At 41.7% G+C, this 25,881-nt stretch overlaps 1 protein-coding gene across 1 annotated transcript in view; it reads left to right on the forward strand.

Moving 5' to 3' along the window:
- Positions 1–461: 461 nt before the first annotated feature.
- The window catches only part of ICE1 (interactor of little elongation complex ELL subunit 1), a 58,775-nt gene continuing 33,355 nt past the window's right edge, over positions 462–25,881 (forward strand). The window contains exons 1-10 of the mRNA XM_030856541.3: positions 462–782; positions 13,665–13,723; positions 14,359–14,393; positions 16,695–16,713; positions 17,473–17,584; positions 19,105–19,181; positions 20,144–20,181; positions 22,389–22,471; positions 22,689–22,728; positions 22,812–22,868. Coding sequence (XP_030712401.2) covers positions 699–782; positions 13,665–13,723; positions 14,359–14,393; positions 16,695–16,713; positions 17,473–17,584; positions 19,105–19,181; positions 20,144–20,181; positions 22,389–22,471; positions 22,689–22,728; positions 22,812–22,868 — 604 coding nt within the window. The 5' untranslated portion in view covers positions 462–698. The remainder of the gene's footprint in view (positions 783–13,664; positions 13,724–14,358; positions 14,394–16,694; positions 16,714–17,472; positions 17,585–19,104; positions 19,182–20,143; positions 20,182–22,388; positions 22,472–22,688; positions 22,729–22,811; positions 22,869–25,881) is intronic.

Genomic DNA, 25,881 nt, shown 5'->3' on the forward strand with positions numbered 1-25,881 from the left:
CCAAAGCGCACCGGGCGCGGCCGGAGGAACCATTCGGTGTCCGCCCGCCGCGCGGGGCGTTGGGAGCTGTAGTCCTGCCGTCTCCTCCTGGACCCGGCCGGACTCGGACAGCGTCCATTCCTCCACTTAAGAATCGCGCACTGACCCGTCCGGGTGCGGGGTCCTTCAAGACCATGAGGCGCCTGGAATGACGTCATTCTCAGGTCACCTCCCCCTCGTTGAAGGTTTTAGGTGTCTATGTGAAGTGTGCCACACAGCAAGCCGGCAATGAAAGAGTAAACGCTACACTGTGGAAGAAGGGCCCCTCCGATGTCTCTTCTCTCCTCGACGTTTCCTTCGCACCCGTCTTCTCAGTCGCATCGGCGCGGCTCCTCTCCCTATTTTGCTCAGGCAGCGCCTCAGGCAGCCCCGCGCCGCGGCGAGGGGCGGAGCGAGCCAGGGCGGGGCGGGGTCCTGGCCGGACTGCGTCGCGCTCGGGGGCCGCGCCGGGTATCGTTTCTTTCTAGTGCCCGAGGCAGCTCTGGCTCGGAGAGTGGTTTGTCAGCTCCACGGGGACCTCTGTGCACGGATGGACCCGCCCGGACCCGGCGGGAAGCGGCCTGGCAGGCGGCGGCCCCGGCGGCGTCAGCAGAGGCAGGACAGGGCCGAGGTCGCGGGTCCCTGAGGCGCGCGGGCTCACCGGGCCCGGCGGCGGCACCATGATGCCGGGCGAGACCCACTCGGCGGCGCCCGGGACGGCGGCGGACCTCTCACGCTGTCAGGGCTGCGCTTCCCTGCAGCAGGTACGGCGTCTCCCCCGGGCCGAGGGTGCGGAGGGGCTGGGCCGGCCGTTCAGGGCTCCGGCTGGGTTCGGGCCGCGCGCGTTAAGCTTCTGCGCGCTGCTCCCACTCCCGGGCGGAAGCCCCCCTCCCCCCTGCCGCCCTTTCCTTTAGTTGCTTTGGAAACGGCTTCCTTTGCGTTATTTAGGTTTAGGATCCAGGATTCATTTACTGGGATGCAGTGGTTGGGGAGCGAGTTCTGGAGGGCCCCCTGCTGCCTTTATGCAGTCTCAGGGCTCCCCAGGGCTGACTTGTAGGTAGATGAGGGATGGTCAAAATGACAAGCGAAGCCACCTTTCCCAGGATAAGCTTTTTTTATTGTGTTGGTCCGTCCTTAAAATATTTCTTGCCTGGGGGCAGGTTCTTATGCGGCCTGCGTATTGGCCGAGAGGTCATTCATCGATTAAAGGCATGACGATACTGGAGGTTCCTAACTGTAGCGTGGTCTGTGCGCTACCGTGACAGAAGAGCTGCTAGTGTGTGGCCCCAGGTCTCACGGAGTCGTGGAAATAGTCCCAAGTAGTCGTTTCCAGTAGCCTCTCCCAGCTATCTGATATCAGGAGTCTCTCTTCTGGCTATCAGTGTCTTTAATGGTAAAGCGAAACTGTCCACTACGGTATTGACATGTAACTAAATTATCACCTATTTTACTTAGTATTTTAGGCACCACGGACATAGTGGTGAGCAAAGGAGGTAAGATCTGCTGTCATAAATAAGATACATTTGTGCAAATAGGACTTTAGAAGGTTTTAAGTGTTAGGAAAATAAAGGAGGAGTTGGAGTGGTGGTTTTGTCTCTTGGCTGGGGTGGCAGCAGGCAGGGTGATTTTGAAGTGGTGGCATTCGGACACCTGAATGATGAGAAGAAGCAGACTGGCGGAGGTGTGAGAGGAGTTTTCTAGGTAGAGGGCTTAACGGGCGAGCGATTATTGACGTGAAAAGGAGCAAGGTGTCTTTGAGGAGCAGAACGAAGTCTGGTTGGTGTGAGTGTAGCGCAGAGGGGAGAGCACTGATGAAACCAGAAAGGAATGTAGGCTAGATAAGCTTAGGGTTTTGTTTTGTTTTGTTTTTATTTTAAACTGCATCATCTATGAACTGATCCCAAACATTTAAGGGCTGAGAGCAGGGGAGGGAGAAAAGGAAGTCATGTGCTGGCACTCTGAAACAGAGGGGCAGCTACTAGTAAAATAATTGCCTGAGCTGAGCTGCCACACGTAGGCATTTAGAACGTGCTTTTGTTTTTTTCCCTCAAAACCCAGGAACGTGAGTGAAGTTCTCTTGACTCTTTCACGAGTTATATTTATTCTTTGGGCCGGTTTATTTACTCAACAAATATTTATTGATCACCTGTTGTGTTTTAGGCAGTGCAGTTACACAGTGGGGGGAAAAGCGAATATTCTCCATCTCTTGGAGCTTCCATTCTAGGAGGTGGGGGGAGGAGACAGATTAAACAAGTTATGTGAGAAGGTAATAAATGTGCTGGAGATAAAGTGAGCAGAGAAGGGGGGAGAACAAAAGGGTGAGGAAGGGGCCAGGGGCTAGTGGAATTTAAATAGGGCGTCTGCACAGAGGTTGTATTTGAGCAGAGGTGGTGAGAATAAGTTCTGTTGATGTCTTTGAAGAAAAGCATCCCAGACAATAGAAACGTCAGGTGTGGTGGCCTGACGCAGGAGCTTGACTGGTGTGCCCGGGGAGAGCAGGGAGGCGCTGTGGGCATGGTGGAGTGCATGTTGGTGTCTTGTCTGCTTGGGGCTGCTCTAATGAAGTCCCATAACGTGCGTGGCTTGTCAGCGACAGGAATTTATTTCTTACAGTTATGGTGGCTGGGAAATCCAAGATCAAGGGACTGGCAGCTTTGGTATCTGGTGAGAGCAAGATGCCTGGTTCATGCCTTCTTGCTGTGTCCTCACATGGCAGAAGCGGGGAGAGAGCTCAGAGCTCTCTGGGGTCTCATTTATAAGTACACTAATTCCATCCATGGAGGCTTTGCCCTTACGACCTGTTCACCTAGCAAAGGACCAATCTCCAAATGGCTAGCATATTGGGGATTGTGTTTTAGCATATGAATTTTGTGGGGAACGCAAACGACCTGTAGCAATCAGGGAGTTTAATGAAGTCAGAGAGAAGAGAGCTTGACTGTGGGAGCCCTTAGAGACCATTGTAAGGATTTGGGCTCTTACTCTGAAAGGATAGTGAGTCCTGAGAGGCTTTTGTGCAGCAGAACGACTGGTGTAAATTATCTTGTCCAGTTGTGGATCTGATTTTCCTTCAAAAACTTGGTCTACCCGTAGTAGTCCCCATCTTGGTTCAAAGTAGCAACTGTATCCTTCTGGTAGCTTAGGCCAGAAACTAGATGTCATCCTTGGTTCCTCACTTTTCTCTAATAACCTGCATCCAGTCCAGCAACTGATTCTGTTGTTTGTTAGCCACCCATTTCTCACCGTCCCCACTGTTTCCACTCTTGTGTGAACTGCTGTAATCTCTGGCCCCGGGGGATTTTGCAGTAGCCTCCTGTTGCTGCCTTCCTTCCTCCCATGCCACATTCCTGCTACTGGTTCTCAAAACAGCAGTACGAGTTGTCCTGTGAAGTCCCTAAGTCCTGGGGTCTGCAGACCTTTCTGTAAGGGGCAGCATCGTAAATATTTAGGTGTTGTGGTCTCGTTCACAGATACTCAGCTCTGCCTGCATAGTGTAAAGATGACCACAGATAACACTGAAGGAATGGGTGTGATTATGTTCCATGGAACCCTGATTTGCAAAAACAGGCCAAGGACCTTATTTGCAGACCTCTCTCCTAGATTGCAGTACTCCATTGCATTTGGGTTTTCTGTTGCCTGGAATGCATTTTTAGGGGAAGAGAATGGTTAGTTGTGAGTGGAGTCCATGGAACAAGTCTTTAATATTGCAAAGTAAGGCTGGAAAAGTAGGTTCCTGGCAGATTATGGAGGACCTTGAATGGTAACCACCTTAAAGTTTTGTGCTTAATTCCGTTTGCACCATGAAGAGTGAAGGGTTTTGTATGGTTACTACACAAGAGCAGTGTTTGTAGTAAAAATAACCGGTGGCGGTGTGCATGCTGGATTGAGGAGGTAAATGATTTCACTAATGCATGCTAGTGGTAATAAGAGGGTGGCTTAACTGAAGGGTCTTGGGATTGGGAATAGAGAAGAAGAAGGTTCTGAGTGTGAGAAACTGCAAAGAGTGGACAGATCTCGAGTCAGGAAAACAGAAGGTCCAGAGATTTAAATCCTGAGTGACTCTGAGAACTGTGGTAGAGGTAGGAAAAAGCAGACACCAAGATGGGAGAGACGTTGGAAATGTAGGAGCGAAGCTTTGGAATGACGTCAGCATAGTGGATTTTCAGCTGTTTTCACATTTGTTTGTAGTGCGAGGTGCTTCCAAGGTACTGTGATATACTTCCAGGGAAATAGTGAAGCAGCCAGGTCAGATGGGCACTGAGTTCATTGTAAGAATTTTATTTGGAGAGGGAGAGAGAATGGAGAAGTATGTTCTGTCTCTTAAAAGAAAACCAGCGGGCTCATGACTAAGGTGAGCATGGAATGGTGAAGCAAGGAGAAACAGAGTTAAACGGGAAGCATATGGAAATCAGGATGAGAAAGATGGAGGGCTGAGAACAGGCGATGGCATTTGCCAGGTAGAAGGTCCATGATCGGTCACCGGTAGAAAAGAAGTTTCTGCAGGTTTACATAGTGTCACAGCAAGTTCTGTATTTCAACTAAAATTGTACCAGGGAGAAACGGAAGAGGTTCTGTACATAGAGGAGGCATCCTGCTGTATAGCTCTAACACGCTGAGACTTGTGGATCTTGCAGGACATAGATGAGCACATTACAAGCGTCTTGCCTGCAGGAGCCCTGGCATCAGTGCTGTGGCTTCATTCTGAACCTCCGTGAGAGGCTGGCTGTCTCTGTCCCCAGTGGAACAGTGCTGGGGTACGCTGCAAGTCTTCCTTCCTGTCTCACTCCTCCCTGCCCTCTTTCTCTTTTTTTTTTGGCCGTGCCCACAGCTTGCGGGATCTTAATTCCGTGACCAGGGATTGAACCCGAGCCCTCAGCAGTGACAGTGCAGAGTCTTAACCACTGGACTGCCAGGGAGTTCCTTGCCCTGTTTTTCTTTAGTGGGTGCGGAGATACCCACTAGTTTCTCTTTTTCTAGTCTCTCACATCACCGTATCTGTTTGCTCATCCTTATTGGTTATAATGGTTTATCACTGATCTGTAGCCCAGTGTGCATATGGGTTGCCGAGCTTTGGGAATCCTAAACCAAGGTAGATCCTTACTCTGGTGATATTATGTGCAATTAAACAAGTCTTGAGTGGTTTTAAGTCAAGCTGGCATAAGTCCCTTTAATTCTGGTGAAGGAGAGGCCCTTTTATTTTACCAGTTTCAGTCATTGCAGAGTGAAACAGTTTACCTCTCTTGGGAATCCAGGTGGGAGTTTGAAGCACATAGTTATACTGTTTAGCTCATGTAACTAGAATACAGTCAGAACAAATGGTGTTTGGTTGTCCTTGGAGCAGGTTTGAGCGAATTATTTATATAAACTTTTGTTGAGCTCCTATTTGATAATCACCAGTGGTTTGAACTTCATCATTTGGAACTTGAAACATACTTGTCCCTAGACATAATGATTTGTAAGTGGTTATAAAGAATGCTTACAAAATTGTAATTCATTCATTTAGTGAACATTTTTTGAGCGTCACTGTGTCTGTGATGCCGTGGCATGTGTTGGAATACAACCATGAACAGAAGAGGCATGGAGCTTGTGTTGTGGCTAAAGTTACGGATGAGTGAAAAAGCAACCACCATATAACTGTAGTGTAATAAGTACGCATAGTTATTGAAAAGAATTTGAGGAAAAGTGGACCTGCATAGGTGAGATACATGTTGGTCAGGGGTCAACTGTACTATTTTAGGGGATGTTCAGGGTAGGTACCCTGGGAGCATCAAGGACGGATGGGTGAAGGCTTTGCAGCAGAAGGGAGTCTAGGCCTGAAGGTGGTTCCTGACTAAATAAGAGGCAAGAGATGGAGGGAGAATATGGACAGAGGGCGCATCATGTCAAAGACGAGGAGGGGAGAATGGAGTCTGTGATAGAGTAAGCACAAAGCAGAAGGCGAGGAGAGGAAAACGAGGCCAGCGAGGCTGGAGCCTGCCTTCCCGGGCGCCAGAGCCTCTCAGCTCGTCCTGGTGGGTGCGCGCAGGTGAAAAGGGGTGGGCTGTCACCACTGTGCCAGAGGGCATCACCCGGGGTCCTGTCTAACCGTTCAGAGACACACTCAGCTCTGACGGAGCTCAACCTAGACTCTCAGTTTTAAGTAAGAGCAGTTAATAAGAAGTTAGCAAACAGGAGGAGGAAGTGTGGCTTATCAGAGAGGATTCAAGCTGACCATTTAGCAGATCGCCCACAGCAGAGCAATCAAGGAGATTAGTGTGGTTTTAAAAAATAATTTATTTTGAAATAATTGAGAACTCATAGGAAAGTTGCCAGAATAGTGCGAAGAACTCTGGTATTCTCTTCACCCCACTCACAGGTTGTCAAGATGGTTGCATTCACTCCATCATGGTGTGCACACACGCACACTTTCCCTCCCCTGCGCACTCCACGGAGTGTTTCCTGAGACCTGAGCACTTGTCAGCAGAATGAGCCACAGCTCTCCAGTCAGGATGTAAGCCTCGGTGCAGCACTTCCCTGCAGCCCATAGACCCATCCGATTGTGCTTATGGTTAGGCCCAGGTGTAGCTTTTCCCTTTCTGGTTCAAGGTCCTATAAGGAAGATGTGTTGTATGTCATTGTCACGTCTCTTCAGCCTTTTTCCTTTAGTCTTTCTCTGTCTTTCACGTTCAGGGAAGTTTGAGTACAGCCTTGTATCCTCTGCGGAACATTTGGCCAGATCTGGAGACATTTTTGGTGGTTACACTGTATTAGCGGTCCCAAGACCACACCAGATTCAGCGATTCCCTAGGGGGACTGCTCCAGGGTGTGGTATATTGTAGTGAAAGGATACAAAGGGCAGGCGAGTGGGGTGACGTGCAGAGGAAGCCAAGTGAGTGACTTGACTCATGAATTCCTCTAGCAGTGTGTTGTGACACGTGTGACGTATCGTCTACCAGGGACTCTCATTAGAGACTCAGAGCCCAAAGACTGCTCGGGGCTGGTCACGTGGGCACCCCCTGTCTAGCATGTACCAAAACTCCAGACTCCCAGAAGGAAAGCAGGTTTCAGCATCGGCTACACTGCACAGTTGAGGTACAGGGGGCCACTCCTGTCAGTTTGGGGAATGGTGGGAACCCTCCAGAAATCCAAGTTCCCAGACGCCAGCGAAGGGCCCACGTCTCGAGCAGGCCTTTCTAAGGACAGCAGTCTCAGGCCGCCCTGTGAACTCTTGTCTGCACCGCCCCTTGGGGATGAGGCAGTGCTCTGGACACATCGTGAGTAGAAGCTAGGGAAGCTGGCAGGCCTGTCCGTGCAAAGGGCAGCCCCACAGCTAAGAATCTCCCATCTCCAAATATTAGTATAATTTGAGGTCGACTCAGGCAATTTAGTTATTCCATTATCATCTGTGTATTTCCTTGTTCGCTCTGTGTCTATGTATTGTACTTAGTGGTTTAGTAAAACCGCTTTCCTAACTATACTGCCGTCTCCTCTGTCCACTTCTCAGCCCCCAGGCCCACTGCGTGCTCCGTGCCAAGGCCCCCTCTCCTCACCCTGCGCGCTTAGCCACCATGTCGATCCCGCTTCCCCGAGAAGGGGAGGGGAGACGGGAAGCGCAGAGTGCACTGCCTCTCTTTTCCTCAGTGCTCCGTCTCACGGTGACGTTCAGGAGGCTGTTGTATGGCTGAAATGCAGTGTGCTACGGCGGGGGGCGGGGGTATGGGGAGCGCGTCTGAGTGGCATGGGGGGCGGGGCGAGGGCCGCTCAGGGGGCTGTGTTAGGGAACACGTGAGCGGGTGAGCGTGATAGAGCTTGAGGAGCTTGGCCCGAAGGCAGAGAAAAACAGAAGGTGGGAGTTAGGACAGCAGAAAAGATAAATAAAGCTTTCCAGTAGATGTTATAATAGAAGTTCCAGGAGGAGAGGACAAGACTGCAGGGAGAGAAGCTGTAATCAAAGACGCCAGGCCACCTTCCCCTTGCCTGGAGAGGAAGAACAACACCCTGGACCCTGCGTCCTTCCCTAGAGGCTGGACAGCAGTAGGGGGGGCACACGGTGTGTGTACGCGTAAGTGACCGTGAGTCAGAAGGGCCCTACTGCCTTCCACCTAGACACAGCCCCCTCAGCATTCACAGTTCTGAGATCCATTAGAGACCTTGATTGCAATCAGCCTAAGTGACCTTTGAATCAGATTGGAGAAAAACCAAAGAATGTTTTATTAGGACACTGCAGTAACAGACCAGATTCAAGCTGCCACTCAGCCAGGCCATAGGAAAACAGTTAGGGACTGGAGTGCTGTAGGAAACTAAGACGTTGTCCTCACTCAGTTTGTGTTTTATTTTCCTGTGTAATGCTATGTTTTTTAAGTCTTTAAAATGAGAATTATACATGAGCATAGTTTAGAGAGACAGCTAGATGTACAGAATCTGTTAGCCCCCAGCCAGCCTGTCCCCGTTCCCTAGAGATACCACTTTTGTTTGCACTCTGTGTGTTTCATCTGCTTAAATAATAGATGTATATTGCTGCTGCTTGCTTTTCAGTTTTAGGCATATTGTTTGATTTCTGACTTCGGAAGGTGAGGATTGAGCTGTCATTCTGCCCTGTACCCCAGCACCCCTGAGCATTCCCTCCTGCCCCCCGCCCCCCCCAAAAAGTCCTCTCAGTGTAGCTGTGAATTTCCCTTAGGTCACTATTTGGAGTTGACATCATTATGACCATTTGTTTTTCAGAGCCAAACTATGGAGCAACTTAGGATGATTTTTCCTTACCTGTGTGTTTTCTTGTTTCCCCGATTAATGCCTATTTCCTTAATTCAGTGTTTTCATCTTGAAAATGCTAATGAGTGTTCACTATGTGTCAGAGACTGTTAAACACTTTATATGGCTCGTTCTGCTTAACCCTGATACCAAGCCAGTTAGGTAACCCCCTACCCCCGAAACACACACCCAAACCAGTTTCAGTCTCCTTATCTATAACATTGGAAATAGTACTGAGGCAGGGGTAAGTTAAGTCAGTTTGCCCAAGGCACCCTTCCAGGAAGTGGTGGAACAGGAATTTGAATCCAGCTGTGTCTTACCTCTAGAGCCTGAGGTTTCTGGAACGTCTCTGGCACAGTTCTTGACATTACAGAATGGCATCTGGAAGCAAGCCTGGGAAGATGAGATTGACTAGCAGAGAACTCGAAAGAGAATGGGAAAAGAAGGAGGTTATTTAGAAAAGAATCCATTTAGGGCTTCCCTGGTGGCGCAGTGGTTGAGAGTCCGCCTGCACGGACCGGGTTCGTGCCCCGGTCCTGGAAGATCCCACAGGCCGCGGAGCGGCTGGGCCCCGTGAGCCGTGCCCTCTGAGCCTGCGCGTCCGGAGCCTGTGCTCCGCAACGGGAGAGGCCACAACAGTGAGAGGCCCGCGTACCGCAAAAAAAAAAAAAAAATCCATTTAAATGCGTGATGACGCTACGTGGCGCTTGCAGTTCTCTGCCAGTGAGGTAGAAATATCATCTTAATGCCTTCATTCCACCAGATAATTCTGTCGTTTTGTTCTTAAGGGAAAAAAATCCCCTTCTGGGCCTTTAGAGCTGCTCCAGTCTGGTGTGCAGCGGCCTTTCTGGATTCTCTTTACCTCTGTTCTGCGCCCACCTCGTCCTTTCTCAGTTTACTCCAGGATTTGGGTGGAGTGTGTCCACATCCTTTGGCACCTCCCTGAGCAAGGGTGTCTGCGAAGTGAGTTTGTGGAGACTCCAGGTTTGAGAATGTCTGTTTTGCCATCATGACTGGCTGATAGCTTGTGCAGAATTTTACCTTGGAATTCATTTTCTCTCAAAATTTTGAAAGCTTGCTTTCTAGGTCTCTAGATGATAGTTGACGTCTAAAGCCATTCTGATTCCAGGTTCTTTGTACATGACTTGTTTCATTTTGATTTTTTTCTGTCATGATTCTCATAGGATCTTTGTTTTGTCTCTGATGCTCTGAAATTTTGTGCTTATGTTTCATGGTTTGTGTCCAGTTTGTATTGATGTGCTGGGCCCTTTCAATTTAGAAACTTCTGGCTTCAGTTCTTGGTTTTTTCTTCTTGAATATCAGTATTTCTTCAATGATCTCTCCATTTTTCCATTCTTCTCTTACTGGAACTCTTGTTGGGCATGTGAGACTTCTTGCACTGACAATCTGATTTTTATTTTTTCTTCATTCTTTCCTACATCTGTGTTTTGTTTGTTTGTGTTTAAATTTTGGAGGACATTTTTTCAGCTTTATCATCAAATCTTCTGAGTCTTTTATTTTGCTTCCCTGTTTTTAATTTAGTTATAACAGTTTTATTGAAGTGTAATTCACTTACCATAAAGTTCATCCTTTTAATATGTATAGTTAGGTGGTTTTTAGCATATTCACAGTTACACAACCTGGTCGCCACTTGTAAAACATGTTTACCCTGCCCCGTGCCCCTGCCAAGAAACCTCTTAAGCATCAGCAGACATCCCCCTTCCCCAGCCTGCAAGTCCCTGGCTATCACTAGGCTACTTTCTGTCTCTCTGGATTTGCTTATTATGGACAATTCATATGAATGGAATCATACGGCGTATCGCCTTTTGTGACTGGCTTCTTTCACTGAGCAGGTTTTCAAGGTTCATCCACATTGTAGCATGTGCCATTCATTCCAGTTCATTGTCAGATATTCACATTGCATGGCTGTACCACATTTTATTTATTCATTCATCAGGTGATGGTTCATCCATTTATCAGCCGCATTTCCACTTTTTGGCTAGTGTGAATAAATGCTCCTTTAAATAAGAGTGTACAGATGTGGCATGGGCATGTTTTCAGTTCTCCTGGGCATATACCTAGGAATGGAATTGCTAAATCATCTAATTAACTGTTTAGCATTTTGAGGAGTGTCAAATTATTTCCACAGCAGCTGCACATTTCCTGTTCCCCCAGCAATGCTGTGAGGGCTCCAGTTGCTCTGAATCCTCACCAGCACTTGTTATTGTCTGTCATTTTGATTTCAGCCATCCTAGTGGGTGTTTGTTTTTAATTTTTAAAAACTTTTTGAAAAACTTCTAAGAACTCTGAGTATTCCTTTTAAAAATAGCTGCTTGTTTTTGTTTTATGAAAATAACATCATTTATCTCAGGTCATGTTAATTAGTACCTTTAAAGGTTTCTCAGTTTTTGTCTACTGCAAGTTGCTGTGGTTCATTTTGTTTTGGTCTCTCTTTCATATTACAGGTTCCTGTCTGATGTTTGGAAATCTTTGATTGTTCATAGTAAGAGCGGTAGCTAATAGAGCAGTGGCTGGCAATGCTGAGTGTTGCGGGTTTTTGGACCCTGAGCTTCATTGCAGTAGGTCTGGGTGGGCCACTTCTTGACTGAAGAATATCTCATGTTGCTACTTTAGATCTTGTCTCCAGGCTGGTTAGATTTCCTCAGAGAAACGGCTTCTGGTCTCCTGCCTGGAGGGCAAAAGGATTGGCTGCCACTGTCTGGGAGCTTAATGGGGAGAAGCAGGCGGTCAGTATCAGCGCAGTGTGCTTAGATGTACCTGGTCCCTCTGTTTTTGGTGCATTCCACCTGCCCCAAGTGTTCACAGTGTTCTAGGCAGAGGCTTCTTCAAAAAGCAGACCTCCTCCTGCTGGCTGGGGGTGGGGCAGTTTCCTGGTAGCAGAGCAGAGTGGGGATTTGAGGGTTCATGCTTACCAGGAAGCTTGCAACTAGTTATCTTCTTAGTGACCCCCGTCCAACCTTCCTGAGGACCCTAGCCCCTCCGTGCTTGTTGAAGTTTTGTAGTGTAAACTGAGAATTGAGTGGTTTGCCCCCCACCCTCGCCCTGCCCGCCTCTCCTGGGTCTGCTAAATCTGTATTCTCAAGTCAGCTTTCCTGTGTTCCTTTGTCTTTTATCCTCGTCTCATCCTTGTGGGTTTGGCCTTTTGGGAAAAGAAATCCCTTGACTTCAGTTTTAGCTGGTTTTAGGGAGGGAGTAAAAGCAGATGCATTATTTACCCCCTCTGCCTAGAAATCTGCCATGTAGAATTTACTTTTTACATAATGAAAGATTTTTTTAAAATGTGGAAAGCCAAATACACTAAAGTTATTGAATAGTCCATTCATTGCCCTTTGATTTATAATGTTCAGAGTCTCTACTGTACCCAAGAATCAATTCTAGAATAAAGATAGAAATAGGAAGAAAGGGCATAAAAGTACTAGAAAAACATGTGGAAGACTCCTTATGATTTAGCATCTTAGGTGGGGTAGAGCCTTCTAAATATATTAGGAAACCAAAATTTAAGAAAAATGACAAATTCAACTAAGTGAATATTTGAAACTACTGTATTCATATATAGTTGTATTTTAATGATCAATTGAGAAACATACACATGTATATATTTGTAACTTTTGGACCGGATGTTACTGTTCCTCATATATTGCAGCTCATAAGAAAAGTGCAACCACACCAATGAGCAAATGATATAAGGGTCCGTTTTTCTTACTAAAAGAAAAATGATGAGGAGATAAGGAAGATTTCTCAGTATCACGCATAAAGAAATATAAATGAAAAATATGTCTCTGAGATTATCAAAGCTCCTAGCTATCACTAATGCAGGGAACCTATTTGGACTTTATCCTAGGGGAAACTAGAAGTGTCTCCCAGAGAACTGGGCAAGGAAATACATTGCCTGTTGTTAGTAAAGACTGAAAAGGACCTAACTGGCTTTCAGTGGAGAATTGGTGAATTGAGTACATCCAGACGTATTTTAAATATATAGTGATAGTTCTGAAAGAATATATACAAAAAGTAACAGTGATTTTTGACAGGTGTTGTGATTATGAGATAACATATACATTTTACTTTATATATTTTAATGTGTAGATTTTTTTATTTTAGTAAATATGTTACATGTATGACGGCAAAGAAAATGCATATATTAGCATGAAGGAAAATAGTTCTGTAATTCTGAAAATTAGATTACCTAGATAGAAAAAGATGTTTTGGGGATAATTAATGAAAAATAAGTTCTTATTTCTGAAGTTTATCAGTGAAAAAAGGAGACATTAAAGGAAAAAGTCACTTAAAGAAAAGAAAATCTGTTCAGTTTTAAATTTTAGGAACATTTTGAACAGTGTAACTAATGTTTTTTTTCTGTCAAGTTGATAGCAGTAATTTAGAGCCACATTTGCAGTTTGTCCCTAAAGTGTAACATAGATCCTTATAAAAAGAAGTTTCACTTAATCTTGACCCCATTTTAATATTCCTATGTGCTTTTCCCATGTTATTTTTATTTTTTTGCTGTTTTTAATAATTTACATGTATTTTTGGATTAAGTCCTTTCGGAAATAATGTGAAGTGTAGACTGATGGTCAGTAGTAATCAGTGAACTAAAGTAATGAATATTTATTGAGTTCTCGCAGTGAAAAAGCACACATAGTCAGAGCATCAGTACAACTGCCTTGCTGTTAGAGTGACGTCATTCAGGTAAAGAAAGAGATTCAGAGAAATGCAGCATGGGCTCAAGGTCACATAGAATCTCTGTGGGTTTATACTCAACATAAATAATAGATTTACATATTTCCATGTTTATATAATATAGTGAACAGTATGTTTATATTTTATAATGTTACAGAAAAAATAATAAAGTAGTTTATATTATAAAAGCAAATAGCTAACTGTAGCTTTTTTTCTTTCAGAATTTAAATGAATATGTTGAAGCATTAATTACCCTGAAGCAAAAAATTATTAATACAGAGTGAGTATGTTTTCCTCTGTTTGGCCGAACTTCGTGAACCTGACATACAAGCTGGAGCAGATGGTGGTGGTGTTAGACCCCCTCGGGCTGAGAGTGAAACTGGGGTTGCTCACCCGGTGCCTGTGTGGTGTGGGTTATAATGGAACTCCTCAGGGCCTGCCCCAGGCCCTCGGCAGCCAGAGCGCAGAGTCCTAACCACTGGCCCGCTGGGGAGTTACCAGTGCTCAGACCTTTACAGCAAGGCTCAGTGGTTAGAACATGATTTTTGCTAAACTGGAAATTTTTTTTAAAGCTGTTTTCTATCTTTAAAGCCTTCTTAGCTTTAGGACTGGACATTGGATTTCTTTGTAGTAAATTTCCTGGTGTGATTGTTTTTTTAATCCTGTGAAAGTTACAAGAATTTGTAGGCAAAGATATTATTTAGATCATAGGAATTTTAACTTAAAAACTCATGTATCATTGCAGTGCTTTTAAGGAATTTAAGGTGATATGTATGTGCATATGTTTAATTAATTAAACATAAATTTGTTGCAGGAAACCTAGGAGGAAAGGTGCCTTGTACATTTGGAGACATGATTTTAACATAGTGTGTTTTCTAGATTGAAAAAGTAACATAACTCTTTTCTTTGTTACAGTAATTTGTTGACAGAATATCAGAAGAAATGTGATGATATCCTTTTACTGGCTTTTTCGTTGGAATTTTTAAGAATGTAAAGGAATGTGAGAAATTTCATAGTTACTCTTTGGAAAGCGGTGCTTACAGGCTCCAAGTAGGAAGTGCCCCTGACAAGCGCAGTTGAGCAGCTGTCTTCTACTCATAACACACATTTAATGGTCAAGGCTGCTGGCCTCCTTGTTATAGAATGTGTTTTGTTTTTGTCATTGATTTTCTTAAGGTTTCGTAAGCTTTTTAAAGAGTAGGTCTTTTTCATTTATACTGAGGACATGACCTGTGCTCTTTAGGTTTAGGAATAATGTGAAGCTGAATATGATGCTATGAGAATATTTTGGGATTTCTATAAGGAGTGCACTGTAGGAATATTCAGAATGCAGGAAAATTAACTTTTGTTAATTAGTTTTGTGACTTGTAGAGAATTAATGAATATATCCCAAATCATAGTGTAAGTTTGTATCCCCAGGACAGCCCTTGGTCTCTGTGTCACCGTTTTGTCCAGTGGCCGTTTAGAGCACCTGCAGGCCTCTGTATTTTCTTGGCAGGGCGGAAGTAGTGTGCACAATCATTCCTCCCACATCTTTTGGTGATACTTACCTGAATTAAGTGTCTCCTGTGGCAGTAAACACACATACGTGTGACCCGCAGCCTTAACTTCAGTATTGGAGCAAATAACTGCTATTCAACTCTGGCAGTAACCTGAGGCCTGTTTCAATATTATTTCTGGCATTCCTAAAGTTATGTGTAATCACCAGTTATTAGTTTGTGTTGGTACCATTGTATCTAATTTGTGTGATTAGAGGAATAAAATCAAGGCACAGCATTTCGATTTATTTTTAGTATCTCAAGTTTTACATTCAAAAAAATAGGTCTTTGAAAATCTCCTCTTGTGCTTTATTGAAATTATCAGTCTGTTTAACTATAAATGTATGTTATTGCAAGAGTAATATCTTTGATTTTGAAAGCTGTACAGAAACAGTTACTGTAAACACTTATAATTAGCTAAATAGGGAAATAGGCAGTTAATTCCAGTATTAGGAAAATATGTGTTCATTGTATCCTTTTTGGAGAAAATGGTATGAACTTTTTGAGGTAATTACAAATGTAAGCTAGCAGGGAAATTATTGATTTACTTTTCTAAAATTTATAAAATTTAAAAAATCAAAATTGTTAGGGTAATTTATTAAAAATTGATAAAACTTTTTGATTATTCTTGAATTTCCCTTCTGCAGTGTGCTTATCTGCTTCAGCCTCAACTATAGGTAAATACAGATTTTTTTTTTTTAAACACATCTGACTTTTGCTCACAATATGTATTCATTGTACCTCAAGTATGCAGTTGTTTGCTCTACAACCTGAGGTGCCAACGTTGTAGGTTTAATATGGCTTCTTGTGTGACTCGATTCTTTACTCTTTTGTGTAATTCTGACTGTTTTGTTGTTTATTAGTTCCTCTTTGTACAGGGCAGAGAGTATATTTTATTTCATCACATATTTTTTTAATTTTTCTTTCTTGCAAAGACTGCAGTAATTTAGGGTGAAACTCCTTAATCTTCAGAAGTCTACATTCTAATAGAGGAGGGTACAGATGTGTTGTGACCAACAGACATTTCTATATTGTGATATGAGAGTAGGATTTGACAGGTGGTGAAACTTAAAGGAATGACTTTTCGCTGTCTTAGAACATTTTACTGGCAGCATGATGGGAAATGAAGTTACCAAATTGCGCAGACTGAAAAAGTGAAAGGTTTTCCAGATTTTATGTTCTCCCTGTATTTCTTTTCTCATTGCTCGTTAAATACATACATATATATATATTTAATTCATTCAATATTTATATTCATTAAATATATACATACACACATATATACGTGGTTTTAGTAAGTATGTAACTCTTATTTGCTGGAGTTGAGCTCTGGACTCTGAGAAAAGAAGGACAGGATGTTTGGGTATTCTGATACATACAGGATTCAAGGTAGTTTTCGTTAGTTGCTTATTGCATTGTCTTTATTCTTGGAATTTAATATTAATCGTATAGTTAATCAAGAATCTTTTTTAATTTATAGAAGTACATATTTTGACTTATGGCACATGTTATGATTAATAGGAGTAACTCAGTAAAAAGCTTTATCATATGTTGTAGATGGAACTTTGTTGTTTTTTAAGAATTATGATTTTGCCTGTATGTATACTGAACACAGATTATTGGAGTTTTAAGGTGAGTTTTATCTTCAGACAAGATGAAATTGTTTTATTGTCAGTAGATAAAATTGTCACAGTTTTCTTTAACAAGTTTTACAGCTGCAGTTTGCAAGAAGGTAAGCTAGCTACCTGTTTTCCTAGTCTATTTGGGGTAGACACTTATCGGACTAGATTTTTACACAGATTCAACAAAGTGCCACATAGAATTGACCCATTATGTAGACTGTTTCTTTGATGCTTATAATAAAAGAAGATTCACATTTTCCTTACTATTAAATTGTCCAAATGAATTTCTTACCGAGGTCTTAAATTACAGCCCAGTGTTTGATTTTTCAGTAAATTTTACAGATCTTGTGGCCACTGAGATGAAGTTTATTGCTATCAGTTATTGTTGTCTCTGTGAATTGGATAATTTAAAGTGGTTGTTTATCCTGTATATTTTGATCAATTTAAAGTAGTCTTACTTAGAATTTAGTAATGTTTTATACTCTGATTACATTTGTCAATTAGAAGAAGGCAAAATATGGTTATAAAATGACCACACAGTTGCCTATCATTGAATTGAAATCAGTGGTGATGAACTCAGGAGTGAAGAGCCAGATCACCTGGCAGATCACCCAAGGGTTCTTGTATTCTCCAGCAGAGTGAGAGCCTATTGCGCTTGCTTCTCATATGGTTTTGGACGTACTTTTATTAGAAATAGACTCATGTCAGAAATAAAAAGTGATACATAGTCATTTTGGTACAAATAGAATGCATTTAAAGAGAGAGATTCTTTGTTTTTAGGTAGAAATAAAATTGAAACCAGTAGATACATTTAATAATTCACTGTAGATACTTTTGCATAATAACGTTAATGCATTGTCCATTTTTAGAGAGAATATTACTCTGCATCACCAAGTGGAACAGATGCTTCAAAAAATTTCTCCTCTGCAGAAGTGTCAGGAAGAACTGGGATCTTTAAAAGCAGAGTTAGAAGAGAAAAAGGTACCTAAAGTAATTTTCCTACAGAAGGTTGTCGTCAGTAAATTAAGATCTACTTATTTACTATAATTGGGATAAGGGGACATTTTATGCCTTAACAAAGGACATAAATGATAGTCAAGACTCTAAGTGTATTGCTATACTTAGAGAACATGGAATTAGTAGATTGACGGCTTGGTCCTTACAGTAATTATTAGTAATTAATGTAATGCTGTATTAGTTGCTTATGCTTTTTGAGAGGTTCAGTAGAGGAACCTTTTTAGCTATGAATTTTTATGACTTTATGTGCCCTGCATTGCTTGCCTTTTCCATTTTTCTTGCTGTAAGTGTAAAGTAACCTGCAAAAGTTCAAACTTAAATTACAGAAAGTATGTTTTCCATTTCAAAACCCAGTTGCACTAAGTAAAACTATTTTAGATGCTATAAACTTATTTTTAATATAAATTTTGTTTTATTGGAGCCTTAGAAGAGAATTCATGCCTTTTACAAATTAAAATAAACTCTGAAGCCAGTGAAGTTAGGTGGTTAGCATTAGGCAAGTCGTAGCCAAGCCAGAATGATTGCTGGCTCCTCGGTCTGATAGTATTTGTGCCTCCCAGTCTTCAGATTGTTTCATTTTAGGATGCCATGCACCTCTCTGAGGTTTACATACTCAAACAGTGGTCGATTTTCCTATTTCTATAGAAATTATTATATATTTAACTATGCGGTGAAAATTAAACAGAAACAATCAAGATGTTGAATTTTGTCTACCTCTGACTACAAAGTAATGTCATCAGCCATACCTGAGAGGAAACATGAACACTGGAATCACAGCTGAATAATAAACCTAAATAGTCACTCTTTCACTGTGACGTTCAAAGAATTACTCAGTGTCTGGATCCTCAGACCCCTCATCTGTAAAAAGGGTCATAAAGCCCGTCTCTCAGAGCTTTGGCGGCCGAAGAGCTATACACATTATATTGTACTGTGTTATCAGGCTCAGTATGTTTCTTTCCCATTCCATAGTGTCCATAGGGTATACATATTGATTGGTGTTAACATATTTTCCCCAATTATCATTAAGTATAATGTTTTATTTTATATTTTTGCATAGTAGTAATAATAGCTTATATTTATTACCTCTAAAATTTCTTTAGGTTTTGTTGAATTTTAATTGGCTGCAACAAAAATATTAGCTATTCGATATTATGAAGATTTGGGGTTATTTTAAAATTAGTATATTTTAAGTTTTATAGCTCTGTTTGATTAGACTGTTTTATCATATTACCTCTGTTTAGGATCTGGTTATATCTGTTAAAATGTTCAATGAATTGTACTTTGGTTTCCTGCCTAATCATATGTATTCATTTGGTTAATTTCATACTATTAAGTGATAATAATTTAGCTTATCAGGGTCAAAATCCTTGTCACTGGTGGTCAATGACTTTCAAATTGTTGAGATATACATATATGTGTGTGTATATATATATATATACACACACACACACAGACACACACACACACATTTATTTCCTTTTTAGAGTTCTCTGAAGTTGTATCAGGATACTCATCAGGAATATGCTCGTGTGAAAGAAGAATGCTTGAAAACTGATGCTCAGTAAGTATTTCTGAAATTAACTGTGGAAATAGTGTTTTCAACTTTGAAAATGTTTAATGCTTAAATCAGTAGTGTTTCTCTTTTCTCTGTCTTTGGGTATGTTGACCATAATTAACTGGGTGATCTTGAACTAGTCTCACAACCTTGGTTTCCATATCTGTAAAATGGAAATTATACCTATGTTGAAGGATTAATAGGAGTAAATAAGCCATCTTATGTTAAAGGCCTGCACAAAGAACTCCATAAAAGTTTTTATGTCTATATGCATACATGCTTTTATGTCTGTATTTTGTTTTCATAGAGAAAACATGATTATCGTCTCACTTCTTTGTACCATTCCTTTAATAGATATCATCTCGAATGGGTGTCTGTGTTCCATTAATGAAAGGGGCTCTTCCAGAGAAGTCAGTTGATTGTTTTGAAGTTTAATACTATATTCACATTGTTTACAAAACTCGTGAGCTACACATACAGTAGTTTAATGTAGATGTGATGTCACAGTAATTCAGAGACTTTCTCAGAGGGTTTCCTACCTTCTCTGCCTCAGAAGTCTATCCTAAAACAAGTGCAGTTTTCTGGCCACTGCCTCCTGTAAGATGGTGGTACGGCCCTTGCCTGCCTGTGCTCCTGAAAGCAACCGCACCTAGTCAGGTGCTGGACTGAGGCCAGGATGCCACCTGGACGCGTCAGCTTGGCTCAGAGATGAGCCACACAGGCACGATATGCCGCAAAAATGCAGAGTTTTAAAAATCCATCTTACATATATTACACACTAAATAGCATACTGTTCTTTCTGAAGTTTACCTTCAAAACAGTTGCTGGTATTTTTAATGATTGATGTGTTATATTTGTTGTGACTAACATTTTCTTTATTATGTAAATCTCAATAATTTAAAAAATCATGTATATCACAAATTGTGAAGTTACTTTTTTTTAACCATTTTAATTTATACAATTATCAGGAAGAAGAAACTAGAAGCCAAGGTGAAGAAGCTGGAAGGTAATTAGCACTCTTGTCGTCCAGCTAATGGAAGTCATTGTCTTTGTGTGAATGATTGGTAACTGTACAAGGCTGTAGTACTTGGTCAAGTAGTTGAGTCCTGTTTTTGATGGTGCATCCCTGGATGAGTGTATTAAGGGTACCGTTAGGAAGAAGGTTGAATACTGTACTTCTCTCAGTTACTGGATAGACATGGAAATGGAATGTGGCATATCCTTGAAGTGTTCACTCAAAATAATAACAGCCCATACTTTTACTGTAAAAAGCAGCGATCAAGAAACGGACTTAAATTTTGAAAGTTGAATCTCATGGGGCCCTCTCATTTTTTACTAACGAAATAAATGGTTAGTAGAAAAGGATACTACTTTTAGTACTGAGAAACTCGATGTATTTGGATGGTTGTGACACACTCATGATGGAGAGATTTCTGTGAGATTCCCTACACTGGGAATTTCCACTGTGTCCCTGCCCACCACCCCCCTGCCCCCGGCACCCCACGTTTGCTCAGGGCCTTCTGTCTACACTGAGCAGGCAGAGGGCCACACGAGAGTCTGCTCAGCCCTCCTGTGGCAGCTAAGAGCCCTTTTAGGAATTGAATCCGAGATTTTTTTCTTCTGTTTTCTCCTCCTTATTGGGTGGTTGTGACGTGGAAATAACATCAGGTAGAGACAAGTGTGACCTGCCAGCCCATCCCTGATCCCCTCCTCCTTTCTCTCCAGTGTGGGCTGGGGCTGCCCTCGTAGCTGTGGGGCTCACGGACCTGCTCTTTGCCCTGTCATCACTCCCGTAGTCCTCTGCTTCAGAGAATGGGTTTTTTTTTTTTTAATTGAAGTATAGTTGATTTACAATGTTGAGTTAATTTCTGCTGTACAGAGTGATTCAGTTATACATATATAAACATTCTTTTTTTTAATATTCTTTTCCATTATGGTTTACTACAGGATATTGAATGGTTTCCCTGTGCTAGACAGTAGCACTTTGTTGGTATCCAGTCTGTGTATGATAGTTTGCATCTGTTAACCCCAAACTCCCACTCCATCCCTCCCCCAGCCCCCATTGGCAACCGCAAGTCTGTCGAAGAACAGTTTATTTTCATTTCGAGTGTGAAGTGAGAATTTGAATAGAAGTTGCTGAATATATTTCCAGTCATTAACTTGCCTTAATTGAGCCCAATTTTTCAGACTTAGGTTCTAAATGTTTTGCTAACAAGTTTTCCTCTGATTTGGTTGTTGCACAAACATTGAGTGTGGCAGTAAGTACAACATCACTGTGTTCTTTCTCAGTATTACCTTCTATTGCTACTGTGTGGAGATAATGTCTATTTAAGGAAAAATTTTAAAGGGATCTAAAATGCCTGTGAGACTATATGAAGCTTTTACAGCAAACTTCCTTTGAAGCGAAAGTGTATTTCCCATGTGACAAAAATATTTTTCTAGTAAGTGACAGGGCTAATAATCAGGTAAAGAAATACTCAAGTTTGTTAGAGGAATCAGGAGAGGATTGTTACTGTGGTGTTTATAGGATTTTACTTTTCATAGCAATTGTATATGAACATATTCAGATAAAGTCAATACTGCTCAGGTTCTTAATAGTATATTTGAACCATTCAGAACCAAAAACTCGAGTTAAGAATTTGCTCTAGATCCACAGGAGAGCTATAAAAATACCTTAAAAGTAGATCTATGTAAAGATATAGGGACTTAGAATGAGTTGGCTTGATGCAAGGGAACTCCAGGCAGGAAGGAGTAAAAATATAGTAAACATTGAGAAGATTGTCCCTTCCCCCAAATGAAGAAAATGGTCTTAACTAGTGCTTGATAAAATCACAGTTCTAAATCTCTAAAACTTGAATGTTCCTGATTGTTGAAGAACAAGGGGACCACAGCCTCTCCCTCTAAAGATCTTGTACGTTGGCTTGTTGCCTGACTAAAGGGTCGGGGTTGGCTTGTTTCAGGATTGGAAAGGAGTCTTAGGGCCTATATGCCAATTCTTCAGTTTTGTAGATAATAGTTTAAACAAAAGTGTTCCTGCATTTATCCCTGATTCTGATAGAATACTGAAAGAACAGTAACTTTTTACAGAATTTGTTTCAAATTTTAAGAAATGAGGAAAGCTCTCAGTAGTTTATTTTGAGAACTTCATTAATGGTAATTATAAATGTGGTAAATTACTTTTCTCTCTTACTTCACTGCACTCTTTAAATAAAGAGGCTGCTGTCAAGCAAACTCAGGACTTCAAGCAACTAAGGAATGAAAAGAAAATACTTGAGAAGGAATTTAGGAAGACACAGGTAATAGATAACAGCAGTGCCCACACATGTTCAGATCTTCCCTCCGGGACTCCTTGGGTCCTCTGTAAGCCCCGTGGGTCCTCGTCATGAGGAGTCACATGTGAGGCCCCCAGCTGAGGGCAGTCAGCAGTGCCCCTGGGTCGCCCCCTCTTACATCCCGTCTAGAACTAGCACTCCTTTATCCACTGCAAACACTGCTCGTGTTTTGTTTTCACAGGAAAAGCTTGATGAATTTTCTAAACAGAAAAATGAAAAGGGTGAGTATTCAGTTAATGCTTACTTAAGAATTCTATTTTGACATACAGTATTCTTTTCTAACTGTTTTTTCCCCACATTTTAGAGTTGAGACATATTGGAACACAAATTTCAAGTGATTCTTATGGAAGCATCGATAAAAGTAAGTATACTGCAAATTTAGTTTCAATCTCTTTGCATTTCTTTTAGTGGTTTGGGAGGTTGCTTGTTACTCTTACCTATAATTGTGGGAATTCCTGGGCTTGTACATGTTTTTTGTTAGAAGAAGCCATCTCCTATTTCCTGTCTTCATTAGATCTGTGTATGTTACCACCTTGCTGTCTGATAAAATAATATAGTGAATGAAAGAGTCGAAAAGCAGTATTCCTTGGGAAAGAAAACTGGGAGAGCTATACTTTCCACACTTTTCAATAAATGAGTATGTTTTCCTCATTAGATTATAATTTATCAAGTTAATGTATTAGATTTCATAGGTGCCAAATATATAAAAATGGTTAAAGTCAGGCAGGGAAACTGTGGAGTCAAAGCCCTGCAGTGTATTGTTGGAAGACAGAAGGGTTTACGGAAGGCCGGAAGTTACACAGAGGAGTGCAGTGGTGCTCACAGGACAGGGACGTCCCCAGCGTCCCCGGCACGTTGCAGCACTGAGCCTGCTACCTCATGGATGAGGAGGTGTAACATGAGAAGTGGGGATGCTGGAGTTTCATGTCAGTTTTTCTACTTACTGTTTGACCCTTGACCATTGACTTCCCTTCTTTGTGTTTTCATTCCTAGTTGTAAAAAAGAGATTATGAATTTCTTCTCTGCCTATCTTCTACTGTTTTGGTAGAGATACATTTAAAAAGGCAAATAAGTAAATAATGGTATTTTCATGTCACTCATGTTTTCTCCAAATGGAAATTATTAAAACCACTTACACTGTTTTGTGCAAGTATGTAGTGTCTCTTCAGAAGTCTCCTTTACCTTTTTTTCCTTCCTTTAATTTTTTTTTTTTAAATCCATAGATCAAGGCTTAAGACTAACAGTTGATACTTTGCAGTTGCCCGGGCCCTGAGTCTGTTTATCACTATCACTGATGCATAATTCCATGTGCTTTTGACCTTTCTTCCTACTCTTCTGAGGTGTGGAAAGTGGGACTTTGAGTAATAGGTGCTGCTGAGAGAAGCCGGACTCGGCAGCACTGGGCTTTCCCAGGTAACAGTCAGCTGTGGACTTTAACCTTCTTTCTTTTAGGATTCTGCTGTTCTCAGGCCTCACTATTTAAAACACATCCCTCACCCCCTTCCATAGTTGCTCTCTAGCCATACATTCTCTAACTTCAAAGAACTAGTTACTTTCTCAAATAATTTTTTTTTTAATCTATCCTCACTGTAAGGGAAGGGATACTGTTTATTTTTTCCAAACAAGTAAATAAATGAAGTCTTTAGGAATCTGCTGATTATTTAGCTGTGGACCTTAATGGGTTTAATACCTAATTCTTAAGTAAATCTTTAACACTTTTCTTTGTTCATACCTGACTTCTGAAAAACCTTACAAATTAGGCAGAAAGAGCACTGGGTCGGCTTCACTTTTGAGAAGACTGCCTGGGGGTTTTGTTGGTCTGCCTTCCTTTCAAATTCCAATGAAAATGGCAGAAGATTAAGAAAAAAAGAAAAGGATAGTTAAAACGTGCTAGAAATTAATGAGGGAGGTGTAAAGCAGATGGTGTCAGTTGGTGATGAAACCCCAAATTACAGAGAAAAGCGGCAGCCCTCAAAAAGCAGGTTTTCACCACAGAAGTGTGTGCTTCCCTACATCAGAGGAGCGGGCACGGGAGAAGGGGCAGTGCATTGGCAGTCGCCAGGTGGCCAGCGAAGGGGCGAGAAGCCTGTGGCCTTCTGGCTTTGAGACTGTTCCTGGCAATGGTCCACAGGCTGTGGCCCAAAGTTCAGTTCTCTGAAGTGTTTGTTAGGACATGGGAAGACCCAGAGTGGGTGTGGATGTCAGAAAATTGGGTTACTTATGGCTGCTTTGAAGGACAGCCCCTCCTGTTCCCAGAAAATGAGATATTTGTATATATGCCATGTAAGTCCTCACAACCGTATTCACTCTGCTTCCTCCTTCTGAAGACAGGGTCCTGTGGGTTCATGAGATGAGGACCTGCATTGATTGCCAGAGGAATAGGACTAAAAATGGAGGCCGTAGAAATGTACTCTGGCTGTGAGAGACGTCACTGAGAAAAAGCAGTGACGGAAGAAAGGCACCGAGCTCAAGAGAAACTAGTCCCTGAGGAAACGGTGTTAAATCATGAACAAGAAGAAAATGATAACAATTGAAATAGAGTCCTTAGAGAACATCTAAGAACCTGTCCGTAGGCTGCTGATGTGAAATCTGAGTTGGGGTTCTCAAATATTAAAAATACGTTGTAGAAATAAACCCACTCGAAAGACTGGATTGTTGAGTGGACAAATAGAAGATTGCTATAATGAACCAAGAGATTTAATTGTGGACATCTGTGAGAATGTGGTGTAAAAAGATAAGGAAATAAAAGGTATTAGGGAAAACCTAAGACTCTGGAGCATAGAGCCAGGTGTTGTAGTAGTCATCTAGGACTTCTCAGACGGGAGAACAGAGCTGTAAGGAGAAAATGTGATCAAGAAATTCTATAGAAAGAAACTTCCCAGAGCAGGACACTGATACAATATTTATATTAGAAAAGCCTCCCAGCTGTAGAGCATGATTTTCATGTATGATCTCCATCTCTGATTTGTTCAAAGGAAATACATTTAAAATCAAATGAAGCAGAAAGATTGAATATAGGAGGATGGATAAAGAAAGGCTAAGCAGATGCTAACTTGAAAGCAGTAATACAAGACAAAGAAATAATTCGCACCTAGAAATGAATTTACATGGATTAAAAGGAAATATTTAGATTGATTAAAGGTACCATTCGTCAAGAAGATACTGCTCTTATGACCTTCGAGCATAAAACTATGTCAAGTAAAATGCTTGGATATTCTAGGGGGAATAACCAAATCTGTTTTCATGGGAGGCTTCAGTGTGTTTCTCAGAAATACAGAGTAAAAGCAAGAATTTAAATAGGAGATAAATTGGAATCATAATTGCAGGATGGATGATTTACATATAACTCGTAAACCACAAACGTTGAATTCTTT

The sequence above is a fragment of the Globicephala melas genome, chromosome 3, assembly GCF_963455315.2.
Source record: "Globicephala melas chromosome 3, mGloMel1.2, whole genome shotgun sequence".
In the NCBI taxonomy this organism is placed as follows: Eukaryota; Metazoa; Chordata; class Mammalia; order Artiodactyla; family Delphinidae; genus Globicephala; species Globicephala melas.